This window comes from Chionomys nivalis, chromosome 24 (assembly GCF_950005125.1).
Source record: "Chionomys nivalis chromosome 24, mChiNiv1.1, whole genome shotgun sequence".
NCBI lineage: Eukaryota > Metazoa > Chordata > Mammalia > Rodentia > Cricetidae > Chionomys > Chionomys nivalis.
Genome location: NC_080109.1, coordinates 3,402,425 through 3,417,019, shown reverse-complemented (window position 1 = coordinate 3,417,019; position 14,595 = coordinate 3,402,425). Strand labels below are relative to the sequence as shown.

Here is a 14,595-nt window from a genome sequence, read left to right as displayed (position 1 = left end):
TTAAGAGTTTCAAAAATAGAAAGTATTTAATTTGACTTCATTATAATTAATTTATTTGCATCTTTGGCTCAAATGCTCCGATAACTTCTTCAAAATTAAAACAGATAAGGTGGAACTTATCCATGTTCCTTAGACTTCCATCCATGTACTTTCTGATGGTAGACATTTGAGTGGCACACAGATTTTAGAACTGTTAGTAGGTGCTTGATATACTGTATTTTTTTAAAAAAATACTGTCTCTTTCATTTAATGGTCTACTATTGCACCCCTTAAGACTCCACTGACTCACCAGTAAGCTGTTTGTCTCCATGGCAGGCTTTGGAAGGTCAGCCAGTCAATACATTGGTTACCACCATCTTTGCAAAGGACCTTGATGAAGGACTCAGTGCGGAACTTACATACTCCATTTCTCCAGGTAAAAGTCAATATCCGTAGAACATGAAGGGTTTTTAAAACTCCCTCTGTCCCTGATCCCCTGTCTCACTTCTTTGGGGATGCCACCATCTCCCTGCTCACTCAGCACTCCCTAGACTACTTACACCAGAAAACCAAATTGCAAACAAAATCCATTTGCTGCCTGTAATAATCACTCCATACTTAAGAACACAAGGAGAGTATTGAAGTTTTGTAGAGATTACTAGCTGCTTTCCTATGCCCTAAATAGAAACCATCCGTCTTAAGTGCATGATTTGTTGAGAGTCTAAAGTCCAAGTCAACTTTTATTGAAAAGAAAGAGGAAGTGATTAGATAAGAATTGACAATTAATGCCTGATGTGTTGGAGCACGCATGAATATCTATGGAGACTATTCATAGGGTGAGAATAAATCATGTCTGTGGTGATATTTTATTTGTGTTTTAACAAATAAAGCTTGCCTGAAGATCAGAGTGCAGGGCTAAGCCACTAGAGGCCAGGGAGTGGTGGCACACACCTTTAACCTCAAGACAGAGGCAGGTGGATCTCTGTTAGTTCAAGGCCACCCTGGGCTACGTGAAACTGATCCAGTCTAAAGGAGAAAGAGAGCTCACACAAAGGTGATCTCAGCATTTGGGATCCCACACCTTTAATCCCAGCACTAGGGAGGTGGGGACAGGAGTATAAGGCAAGAGGAGACAGGAGCTCGTTGCAGTCTGAGGCTGCAGTCTGGAGATGCAGTCTGAAGAGTCAGTCAGAGGACACAGTCTGAGGACAGGATTGCCCCTTTGGTCTGAGGATTTGGTAGAGGTAAAAATCTCTCTAGTGGCCGACTGCACTGCTTCTCTGATTTCTCAGCTTTCACCCCCTAATATCTGACTCTGGGTTTTTACTATTAATACCAATTAGAATTCATGCTACACATGTCTACTATATCATACCACAAATCATACCAAGCATGTAGAACACTCTATGGTGACTTTGTTGACATAGATTTACTTCAAACCTTCTCTTAAAATACCCAGTCTTCCAGTAATTTGCTTTACTTAACATTGTGCTCGAGACCACTTCAAAAGACAGCTATCTTATTTGACACAAACAAAGGAAACCCAGAGATAATCTTGTCCTTGCCTGATGCAGATTTGGTTCTCTTCATAGAAAACACAAGAGCAGATGCTGGAGTCAGTGTGCCTGCACACTCTCAGGGAGCAGATGCTGGAGTCAGTGTGTCTGCACACTCTCAGGGAGAGGATGCTGGAGTCAGTGTGTCTGCCTACTCTCAGGGAGCAGATGGGGTGCTGCAGTCAGCGTGCCTGCACACTCTCAGGGAGCAGATGCTGGAGTCAGTGTGTCTGCATACTCTCAGGGAGAGGATGCTGAGTCAGTGTGTTTGCACACTCTCAGAGAGAGGATGCTGGAGTCAGTGTGTCTGCACACTTTCAGGGAGGGGAGTGGATGCTGAAGTCAGTGTGTCTGCACACTCTCAGGGAGGGGAGTGGATGCTGAAGTCAGTGTGTCTGCACACTCTCAGGGAGGGGAGTGGATGCTGAAGTCAGCGTGCCTGCACACTCTCAGGGAGCAGATGCTGGAGTCAGTATCTCTGCACACTGTCAGGGAGCAGCATCACCACAGTGCGAGCATTTCAGAGACACTGCTCCAAGGGTCTCTTTCGCTGTGCTGACGGTGCAAAGCTGACACGGGCACAGAGCGGCTTTGCTGCAAAGCTAACAAGTGTCCATGTCAGCACACTTGCTCAGAAACTCGGACTTCTTCTGAACAGCATAGTTCTGGTACTGTTATCCTGGGTTTTTTTTCTGAAGTGGATTTCTTCAATTTCTTTTATCAAGATCTATGCTTGCTAAGGAATCTAAGGAAAATTCTAGCAGAAGATGCTTTCAACCATTCATTATAAAAAATGTAAAGATTTAATAATAGGCATAAAAGGTGAACGAAATAAAAAGCTGTATCTGTACTGCTCTATTAGGAGAGAAATGTTTAAATGTTTATTTATTGGTCTAGAGTATTTTCAATTGAAATATCAGCCAGTGTTTGGTGGAATATGACATGTTTGTCTAAAGTCTAATAGAAGAGCTAAAAAAATATGAATGACTAAGACAGTGTCAGAAGGACAAATGGACAATATGCTTCCATAGGACTTTCATTTACAAAGTTTTTAAAAGGAAGACACTATAGTACTGACACATTAACAATAGATTGGTGGATAAGTGTATGAAGATTTGATACACAGCATGTAGCAAGCAGATGGCTCATCAATACCTGGTTCAGACCTCCTTTGTTACCCAGGTGGTATTATATACCTACTTCTCACTCTTCAAAATTTGTCATATTTAAATGTCAAAATCTTAATTCTCACAGAAGGAAATGTAAGAGGTTGATGACTTGATATTGAGGGCGAAAATGACTTTTAAATAAGAAAAAAATTAAAAGAAGTAGCTGGATGAAATAACATTAAAATTCAGAACTTCGTGAAATATGTCACTGTTTACCATGTTGTAAGAAAGCAATTACAATCCCTTTACTGACACAGAATTGCAATTCAGCTTTATTAAGAATCCTGGGAGATTGGAAAGAAAAGGAAAAATGATTTGAAAACCAAGCAAAGAATATTAACAAGCATTTTGCAGTCTGAACGGCACAGCCAGTTTAAAACACGTCTCCTGAGTGTAATGACTTCGAAGCGTGGAGATGCAGCTCGTGATGAATTTGCAGGGTATTGTTTGTGTTCGGTCCCAGAAACAGCGCCTCCGTTCCATGTCCTGGAGCGAGAGAGGACAGAGTTTTTGTTGAAGCTTTGTTTCACGTGCTCACACAATGGTGTCGCTCAGTGAAATGGACTTCCTCCAGCTTTATCTAAGCAAATCTTGCAATGTATTTGACGAAGGCAGCTCACAGAAGATAAAAGTTCTACCTGATTGCCCTGAGGTCAGCTCCATTTCCACCGGGGACTTGTCAGGGAGCAAGTTCTCCGTCCATGCTCCGTGTTGCCCACCAGGGGGCGCCCTGATTTCTTTGCACGTAAACATTTCAGAGCTTGCTCATTCTAGCACACTGGGGCGGACTATCTTCCTACAGTCCTTAGGTTAGTGATATCTGTGAGATCTTTGCATCAACTTCCTCTTTAATTTTGAGAATACTCAAAGAACACGAAATACCTACGAAAAGCAGTGAAGGTGGAGGAGGTCACACACAAACACACCCTCCACACAATTACACACACATATACATACTCAGTCACACTCACACATATACACACACTCACAGTCACACAGATCATACATGCACACACATTCATTTACATGCACACTGACACAAACATATGCATGCATTCATATTCATATAAACAATCACACACACACACACACACACACACACACGTGTGCACACCCTGAGCTTTGATCCTGGCATAGGGCCTTTACTTGAATGCCAGAAAAGCCGTACATCACATGTCTATGGCCCATGGAGTAAAGGATAGAGAACCCACGTCAGTCAGGAAGGGGACTCTCAGGAGGACGAGGATGCAGTGGAGGGTCTGGAAGCAAACATGGACCCACTGGTTTTCTTCAGACTGCCATCGTTAAAACATGGAAAAACAATGTAAATCATTCAATCTAAAATTGATGGTCAGCCTATATTTCTGTCTGTCTGAGACATTATCGCTATGGGTGCAGTTGATTCTCTGCGCCTTTACCTGGTTCCCGGACTGCAGCTCAGGTTGCTGAACTTGCGCAGCAGGTACCTGCCTAGATCTGCTGAGCTGACTCTCTGGTCCCCTGAGATGCTATTTTTAAGTTAGCTAACAACAGGATTGTTATCGTTCATGAGAGCATATCCTGCAGGATACCCGTGAGACAGAAATGAGCCGATGAAATAGGGATCACAACTAAGAAGTGTTTCATAGACACTGGCTTTGTATTCTAGATCTTCAAAGGCAGGGGCTCTCTTCTGTTTACATCCCTTAAACTGGTACAGAGTAACTGAACAAAACTGACTCCAGAGCTGTGGAAACAGAGAGCGACTTTGCACGCTTGGCTTTGTCTGAGGCTTTCATGCTGTTTGAAGTATTCAGATTTGATTGAAAATTATAGTCTATGATTTAACTAGGCACACTGTGGAATGAACGTAAATTACTTGCATTCATAGAAGCTTCTGGTATATTTTGGTGTGTACATTTATTTACTCTCTGTCTACTGTAAAGCCCTAGAAATCACGAGCAATGCAGAAAAAGTGAGAACTCCCCCCGTGCAGAATATGCTCTCACACGACTGTTTACCACCAAAGGGAAGCAGAAGCACTAGAGGAAATGCGAGAGTTCAGATCTTAGAGAAAACCCTGCACCATCCTGCACACAGCAAGGCAATTGCTGCAGTGTCCTGGGACTCTGTCCAAAGACCCAGGGACCAATTTTGAAGGGATCCTACTCGTCGGTGATGACCTAATTTCAGTAAATACAATAGTGGTGATATGCTGAAACCATTCCCTACAATGAGCTGTCCCTATAGGTGTCAAAAAGTCACCAGCAGAACCAGCATCAGGACCAAAGGGTAGCTGAACATGGGACTCTGAAGGGAAACACAATATTCTGTGATGTGCTCTCCAAAAATTTCTACCCCAAATTGGATAAATTCTTCAGGTCTACATCCTGATTCTAAGTCCTCTAAGAGAATATAAGTATGTAAGAAAAAAAAAATAAAGGAGGTAGAAAAGAATTAAGCTATATATTGTAGAAGTAGCAACCAAATGTAGGCCATTCCTGATCTAGTATCGATGCACAATTAATAAAAAATTAGAGAGAGAAATTGGGGTTCAACCTGAAGATCCAAAAAGTAAAACAGCCAACCACTGACTCTTACCTCGACCTCAGTCTGAAATGGTGATCCTGCCTCCCGGAATCTCAGAAGGAGACTGAGACTGAGAGCTGTCTCCTCCCACTTTATAATCCTCTCTAGGGCTGGGATTAAAGGGCGTGCACCACTGTGATTAAAGGCACGCACCACCCTGGTTTCTATGGCAAACCAGTGTGGCTACTTGGATTAAAGGTGTGTGTTACCACTGCCTGGTCTGTAAGGCTGATCAGTGGGGGTTGTTTTACTCTCTGATCTTTAGGCAAACTTCATTTATTAAAATGAAAGTGAAATATCACTACACAGTGTTAGCAAGTGAATCTCAAAGGCAAACGTTGCATGCAGGTGGCAGAAGTCTGCAGATCGCCTCACCGTGTGCCTCAGGATGGCCTGGCACCATCTTCCCAGTAGAAAATGGGCTTATGCACCACCATGCCCAGTTCTCTACTTTTTTATTTTTATGTACTTAAACTAAAAAAAAAAAAGCCTCTTCTATATTTTAGTGGCATATAAAAGTTAGATATTAACTGTGCATGGAAAAGTGGAAACTGAAGGGATCAGAATGGTGTTGTGTGCTGCGTTTGATGCATGTGTGTATCAGTGCCCTGGAAAACATTTGGACAGGGCACACAGCTCATCAGATCCTCAAGGAATTAAAGCCAAATTAGCGTTCTATAGCTCCTTAAACTCTTAAGAAATTTAAAGTCAATACATGCTCTGAAATATAAATACATGAACTGAATTGATCCCATCTTCTGCCTTATGAATGAATTTAGTGTCTTCATTTTTGCATATAGATTATCCTGCTCACTTTAAGATTGATGCCAACAACGGTGAAATAAGAACCACCACGATCCTTTCCCATGACTACAGACCTTCCTATAGGATGACAGTCATCGCCAGTGACCAGGGAGAGCCCCCTCTTCAGGGACAGGCAATTATTAATATTCAGGTAATGTTAGCAGCATAAAATGTAGAAGAACATTCTGAGACTTTCATTTGAGTTTTTTTAAACAAGTAGATAGGATGAAGACAGTCCAAGTGTGTCATCCTATTTCAAGAGCATATTACACACAGTGCTTGCCTTCTTGTTACTGTTTGGAAAAAATAAGTATAAATGACCCTTTTTATGTGCAGTTCTTGACAAGCTATCCTTCACCCCATAGACATTTGTGTTGCTTTGGGTGTGATGTGCAAAAGGTGACTTTCCTCTTACTTCTGATGGCAGTGAGTTGGTAAGTTTGCAGGAGGAAGGGCCTTGTGCCTAAACAAATGGCCACAGGACAAATTGCATGGGTTTTTGAAAAAAATTAAAGCTTGTAACAATTACTTGAGATCATATGTCAAAGCTTTGCATTAATCAAATCACAACAACAGCAACAACAACAAAACCAAGTCATAGGACATCTTTGTAGCAGCAGAAAATTACCTACGGCCAGTCAAAAGGGGACTGTTCACAGCTGGACTCTCTGCTGAACATGTTATAATAAGTCACGCCAGCACAGTATAAATATAGCATAGGCTATATGTATATAGCAACAAGGAGTGTATTTCCCCAGGACTACTCTTTTCAAATTATGTCTTTTATATAATTAAAGTGTAAGTTAGGAGAAAAATTGATGTGGTCAAACCGTTAGTTTTTTGTTTCAACAAAGACACTTGATATTTCACTGTCCAAAAGTGTCACTGTGGCTCTACTGACCTCTGGGATTTGGGGTCATTTTGATAATTATCTGTCCGACATTCACACTGGAGAATTACCAAGTATGTTATAGAAGAACCGTGGCACAGCCTCACAAAACACTCATTCATGTATCACAGCAAGATAAAAGGTGAATTTTATTCTTTCCTATATAGAGCAGATTTCAGTATTTTGATACATTTGCATTCTGTTAAAATGTATTTTCTCATCAATTAGCATATATATAAAAACACAAATAGAAATCAGCTTCCAATATAGTGTCATAATATAAGTATATAGATGTTTAAACTTATCTTTTAATAGTGATACGTGAAGCTAGTTTCAAAGAACTCTGTGTCAACAGATACTCATTTGCCCTTTCAGGTGATACCACTTTCCAAAGGGGCAGTTTTTAAATCTCATAACATCAAACATTTAGTGATCCCAGAAAACACGAAGCCTGCAAAAATCATGAGCCTGATGCAGTCACCAGATCCCCTTCAACAGCCCCCTAGCGGGAAGTTGCACTTCAGTATTGCTGCAGAGGACAGGGATGGACACTTTGAAATCGACAGCTCCACGGGAGACTTGTTCCTCTCTAAGGAACTTGACTATGAAACGACATCCCATTATCTTCTCAGGGTGATTTCTAAAGACCCTAGCCAGAGCCCTCCGTGGAACAGCACAGTCTTCCTTAGCGTTGATATAGAAGACCAGAACGACCATTCTCCCTCCTTCCAGGACGAGTTCATTGTGATAAGCATAGAGGAGAACGCCCCTGTAGGGACGCTGGTGTACATCTTCAATGCCAAAGATGGCGACGGAAGTTTTCTGAACAGCAGGATACAATACTTCGCAGAATCCAGCCCTGCTGAAATGAACCCATTTCTCATGCACCCCTCCTCTGGCTCACTGGTCACGGTATCTCCCTTGGACAGAGAGAAGGTCCCAACTTTCGTACTGACCATAACTGCATCTGACCAGGCTGTGAATGTGACAGACCGGCGATGGCGGTCACTGGTAGCGGAAGTCGTGATTCTGGATGTGAATGACCACAGCCCCGCCTTTGTGTCCCATCCCATGGCCTTCGTCAGAGAGGATGCTGAAGTGGGCTCCTTGGTGCACCGTGTAAGTGCCCAGGACCCAGACGCAGAGATGAACGGGGAAGTCACGTACAGCATCCTCTCAGGAAACGAGGACATGGTCTTCATGTTAGACGGGTCGTCAGGTACAGTGCTCTGGGTGCCGCTTCTAAACTGTTTCATTTCACTAAATATTTTGTTACATTTTGTTTGAGACAAGTTCTCATATATACCAGGATGATAACTTCAAAGCCACTATGTAGCAGATGATGACTTTGAATTCCTGATCTGCCTGTCTCTGCTTCCCAAGTACTAAGTTTGCAGGTATGCCTAACTTTGTAGCAAGAAAATTTATATGATAATAACATTCCAACAGAACACATTATTTGTGACTGGGGACCCAGTGCTGTACGGTTGGGCTCAAAGATCACCCTTTCCCTTCATCTAAGCCAACTGTTCTCATTTCCTTTCATGCCTCTCTGACAAGCAGTTTTCTTGATAGTTCTGTAAATTTGATTGTTTTAAAAAATGTAGATGAATAGAACCATGTTTGTCTTAGTATGGCTAGTGCATTTCTGCCAGCATCATGTTTCAAAGTCCAGACATGCCATCCCATTTTAAGGCAATTAATTTCCTCATGAGTTTTGAGACCATTGCACGCATGTATCATATTTTCTGTCTCTATCCATCTGCTGGTAGACCTTTGAGTTATTTTTAACATTGACTATTCTGAACAGTACAGAAGTGAACTTGACATTGTCACTACTTGGAGACCCTGACTGCAATTTTTCGCATAAGTATCCGGAAGTGGTGTCACTGGGATGTGTCATACTTTAATTATAAACAATCTTAAAACTGCTATAGCTTCTCTGGAAGGATGGGGCTTTATGATCCTTTTGCCAATTAAACAAATTACTTTTGAGGACTGGCCATATCGTTTTCCACTTGAACTGTTTTGCATTAAAAGCAATCGTGTGCAAGGGTTTTGATTTCTCTGCATTCCTGCCAACTCTTCTTATTTATTGCTCTATACGAGAACCATCGCTGTAGTTGATGGGTGACAGACTGTTCCTGGAGAGATGCAGCACCCCCACACTCTCACACACACACCCCACACACACCACAGATATTGTATTTGGAGAACTGTTTGCTGATATTAACTGTGCTTCGTAGCTAGCTGTATCTTGTGGACTGAGGCGGCAATAACCACCATCATGAGTCCTTAGCGTAGGAATCCAACTAAGTAAAGCAAGGTGGCTATATGGCAAATCAACATTATGCAAAGACTTTGCTGTGGAAATTCGCCTTTAGTTTGTGGAAGCCAACACTGGTTAGTAACTGGAAACAACATACAGGTTTTAATGGCTGAGTTCTTTGCTCATTGTGGGCATTGTTTTTCACATCAGTTGTAGCATTATTTTTTTATGTCAGTATTTACTCAATGCCATTCTCTCTGCACAAATGTCACTCACTGCCATTTCAGCCATCTTGCTGTGGCCCTGCTATCTGGTGGCATTGACTTTGTTATGTTTTCTTTTTATTATTTTTTCAGGATATTTTAAAAAGTATGGAGTACTATCTAATTGTCTATAAAATAGTGATTTCAACATGAACCTTAGGAAATAAAATTCTCAGATGTAAGCGATTTGGCCAGCTGTGAAGAGCATTATTTGGAATTGATGTGAATGCAAGGATTTGGAAGTTGTGAGCATAGCTGTTTCTATTCTGATGGGAAAATTTATCAGAACGTTTCTCGGACCCTGACATATGGTTCCCTTCTGAGGCTTGTATGAACATCACCTAAGTGCCCAGCTGACAGGAGATTGTCCAGATACAGGCTGATGATTGCTGCTGATTTAATGGTACTTTAAATGCTTTCCAAGATGCTCAAGGAAGGTTTGGTTCAGCCTGTTAAAGAGGAAGAATAAACATGAATTGTGTCTTAGTAATGCCGGCATCATGAATCTTAAGCTATTACAATGGCTATTTCTTTTGAGGTAGTTTTCAAGGACATAAAATGATAATTGCAGAATGTATCCATGAGATGGGAGGTTTTTTTCTCTCACAAGGCTCGTGTGTCTAATAAAAAAATAAAACATAGTGGGGTTTCCTATGGCCCCAATGTATAGAATGAGGGGTAATTATTGAAAAAACTATTTCAAAAATCTGATACAATATTTAATTATTTGAAGAAAAAAATTTAGGGAGGCAGGCAGTCAGCAATCTTAGAAGAACTATATGACAGTTATTACCCCAAATAGCTATCTGTGTAGAACACCGCACATACATGGGTTATGTGGCTCAGCGCAGTGGGATAGAAGGGTGGCTTATTTGTGAAATTAATTGCCTGAATTGCAACGTCGGTGCCCATTATTGTTCATAAAGCCAATGGCGGTCAACCAAGAGTAAGTGCGACAGAAGGCAGTTCTCTAACCGGAATCAAGTGTCCTGAACAACAGAGTTTTATAACATGGGTACTTTCAAGTGTGCCATGTGTCCCAGAATATGTGTTAGTAGCATCATAGATACTTTTAAAACTGAGGGAAATGCTGGGTAGACTGATAACTGTGATGCAGGCCTCTCCGTAGATAATCATATGCCATAGACTTCTAAACTTTGTGTTTGTCTTTACAACTTGAATTGATTTTTCTGACGAAGAATGTTAGTAGATAAAATAAGAACTTAAAGTTGGTTCAATAAATTTCATTCTTTGTTATGATTCAGTCATTAGCAATGAAAGCTTTTGATTGTGTGTTGTAACATATACTGAGGTGGAGGGAGTGGTTCCGAGTCAAGCCACACCCATAGTCCACCATGTCTTCTCTTCCAAAGCAGGCTTGCTGAGGACAGCTTGTCCCTTGGATTACGAAGCGAAGACTCAGCACATGCTGACCCTCGTGGCCCAGGATGGTGGCACGCCAGCACTTTCTGCCTCCCAGACTCTGACCATCACTGTCCTCGATGTAAATGATGAAACACCCATATTTAAGAAACTTCTGTACGAAGCTTCAGTTAGAGAAAACCAAAGTCCCGGTGTGTTCGTTACAAGGGTTGAAGCTGAGGACACAGATTCAGGTAATCAGAAAACTATAGACACCAGATAACGGGCACTGTAAAAGCACAAAATGGTTACCGTTGGCATAAAATCATAGTTATGGAAAAATGGAGCCTACGAGTTGGTACAGTGGGAAAGTGCTTACCGACCTGGAACCCGTGATGGAAAGAGATAAATAACTCTTGAATGTTCTCTTATGATCTCCACATGTGTGGAAATAATAAATTAAGTAATAATTAAATTACTAAATAAATAATTTAAGTAAATAAATTAAGAAAACAAAAGTTATGGGGAAATGAAGTCGCTGCTTATCTCAAACATCATGTATTTTCAGCAGCATACCTGGGACAAATGCCTATAGGTGACGTCTGTTTCTGTCTGGCATCTGTGTTCCTTTATCAGCACCGAGAGTGGTACAGCCCTAATTAACATGTAATTATGGATTTCGCTGGGATAGCAAGCAGAGGGATGCACATAACTTCACATTTCCCTCCAAGTGCGCTAGATGGATGGGACGTGAGAAGTCTAACGGTTCCCCATCTCCTCAATGTAAGACAGGCTTGCTCCCAGAGCTATGGAGCTGATAGCAGCCTGCCTCGAATCCTAGAATTATCTCCTACCTAAGCTGTGTAACCCTGAATAAGTTACGAATCCTCTCTGTTCGTCTTGTCTGCAAAATGGGGACAATTCTAGTGTCCCCATACACAATTCCATTATACGCACGAAGGCATTACTAAGTGGGAAGAGAGTTTACGCTAACATCTGGCTCAGTGAATGGCCATTTTAACTCCTGTTTCTGCTGTTATAATTAACACAAAACACAGACACACAACTCTGAAGTCAACAGTTACTGTGACTGGGAATTTGTGAGTGTCTCCAACTTGCCTTTGAACGTCACTAGCTCTCTTAGGGTGTTGAAGGCACAGTTCATTTAATGATACTCTGTCTTAAGTCAAAACTAAATCATGATAAAAATCGATACCTCAGTGTTTGCTATTAACTACATTCTGAATTTTACCATCAGAACTAATACAGAGCATTTAATTAGGCAGTCCTTAAAACTTACATTTGTAAGATTTACATTGACAAACATGGTAATGGTGTTTCCATAAAGCCGATAGTGTAGCAGTGCCCTTTCTTCCCTAAATGTTGATGTGACTTTGTCTGAAATGCTAGGGACACTCTTAGGGCTCACCTAATTTCCCCACTTTGACCAAAGGAGGGCAGTGTTAGCAAAGGCTTTTCCCCACTGTGCTCAGAAAGGAGCATGCTCAGTCCAGCTTAGGCGTTACACTTTCTCAGCACTGTTTGCTGGAGGGCAGCGGTTCTCAACCTGTGAGTTGCATCAGAAAGCACAGATATTCATATTACGATTCATAACAATAGCAAAATTACAGTTATGAAGCAGCAATGAAAATAATTGCATGGGTGGGGTCAGCACAGCGGAAGGTTCTGTATTAAAGGGTCGCAGCATTAGAAAGGCTGAGAATCGTTGTTTTAGGGTGATCCTGGGGGACATACAGAAGGGGTGCATCTCCGTTGTCATGGTTCGGAACGCTCCCTTCCAAGGTTGCCGGCTGTCAACCCAGCAGGATCCTGGGCTGGGCATGGAACCACTTCCCAAAGTGGACAGCATAGGTTGAGCCGTCTGCAGAATTTCTGCTTAGCCACATGCAGTCTGTTCCCCCCTGGACATTACTTTGTTCATTTTATTTTCTGTACGGGGTTCTGTTGAAAAGGGAGAGAGGAATTTCTCTCAAATTTTTGCATTTAATAATAAGACATGACTGCCATAAGCGAATGCTATCTCTTTGTTGTGGAGTTGCCTAGTGTGCATGCTACTCCTACCGATCATTACAGGGTTCACACTTACAGCTGCAAATTTAGATACAGTTATTATTTTTGTGATTTTACATTAATGGAGGTTTGAAATACAACTTAACACCATCCCAAATCTCCTCTATTCTCGTATTCTTGAGATAGTTTTGAGTTACTGGAAGTCTTCACTTAAAAAATTATTTAAATTTTTAATTTTTGGTGCGAATTTCTTATGAGTACTGTATTTGCTATGTTTTCAATCGAGCCAGATATGTTAAGCTGGTGCTTATGTAAGTACATGTGACTGTGTGTGTGTATATGTGTGTGTGTGTGTTGTGTTTGAATAAATTTCCTCTCGGTCTTTTTTTTTCTTTTTTTGCACTGAGTGAATTCAAACAATGAAACAGCATTATGCATGAGAATTAAATGACATACTCAAGATTTTAACATAACTGGCATCGGGTTGGAATTTATGAATGGTTTACTTTATAGTATGTATTTTAAAAGTACTATAGTGTTACTTAATACCAGAGAGCTGAGCATATGTGTTCTGGCATTCTAGAATGCAGAGTTTTGAAACGTAAGCACGCAGTGCTGTTTGGCATTCTAAGTCCGAAGGGATTTGAATGTTTATGTTGTATGACTCACTCCAAATCTAGCAGGACTTTCTTCTTGTATTAAAAGAAAAAAAAACAACTACCAGATTTTTACTGGGGTATTAAAATTTTCCCAGCATTTGGTACCCCAACAAGAGCTCCATTGTTAGTGTGGCTGCCCCTGGCACCTCGCAGGTTAGATGACTTTGGGGTGATGACGCTTGCTCAGTATGGTGAGACATACACTTTAACATAGCAGTGCATTGGTCAGGAAGGTGGGGTTTGTTCTATTCCATGCAAATGTCCTCTCTTCCCAGTATCATCTGGTTTCCTGACAGGACTTGCTCTGTGTATGATTGACAGCTGTACTCAGGGAAAAGCACAGGATTTCACTGACTCTAATTCCGATACTACTGTTCATCTAACGTCAGACGTAAAGTGCGGGAGAAAAGATGTTTTAGAGTTAAGGAAGGAGGTAAACAAGGATCCCTTACCGCTCAGCCCTTGGAGTATTACTGGTATTATCCTTATAAGGGTCATTATGTACACCTTCCAGTAGAACACTTACTTGTGCTCCTTAAAACGAAGGATAAAGATGCTAAAACATCATTTTTATTATCCGGGCATGGAACTAGCGCTTTGCTAGTTAGTCTTTACCCTCCCCCCATTTCTAGAAGCTAAAATATCTTAATATATGGCTTTTTGTAATAATTGCTCTCAGCTGCAGAAACTTTTGCTGGCTATTAAGTTTTTAATGTCAACTTCTTGATCATAGTATCTCTCCAGCCAGGCAAGTATAATGTCACTTTTTTTTTTATAAAGATGTATTTCTTCTGGCCATCTAATGACATAAAATCTGTCAATTGTTCACTTGAACTCTGTTGTGGTTGCTCATCAGCCTGATCTCTCAATCTTTTCCTACAGCATTAGCTGGTTCTAGCATCAGCCCAACCCAGGTGCATTGAGAGAGCTCTAGGATCAAGGCACCAACCAGCCTTACTCGTTCTCTTCCTGAGCCTGGAGACTTTCGTTTTTACCACATCCTAATAGAGGGATTTAGAGGGGACTTAGGCCACTGGGAAGGTAAA

General features: G+C 41.3%; 1 protein-coding gene across 1 annotated transcript in view; it reads left to right on the top strand.

The window, feature by feature from the left end:
* Dchs2 (dachsous cadherin-related 2) overlaps window positions 1–14,595 on the top strand; it is a 183,750-nt gene that overhangs the window by 124,022 nt on the left and 45,133 nt on the right. The window contains exons 7-10 of the mRNA XM_057757346.1: window positions 316–415; window positions 6,073–6,227; window positions 7,341–8,184; window positions 10,874–11,113. Coding sequence (XP_057613329.1) covers window positions 316–415; window positions 6,073–6,227; window positions 7,341–8,184; window positions 10,874–11,113 — 1,339 coding nt within the window. The remainder of the gene's footprint in view (window positions 1–315; window positions 416–6,072; window positions 6,228–7,340; window positions 8,185–10,873; window positions 11,114–14,595) is intronic.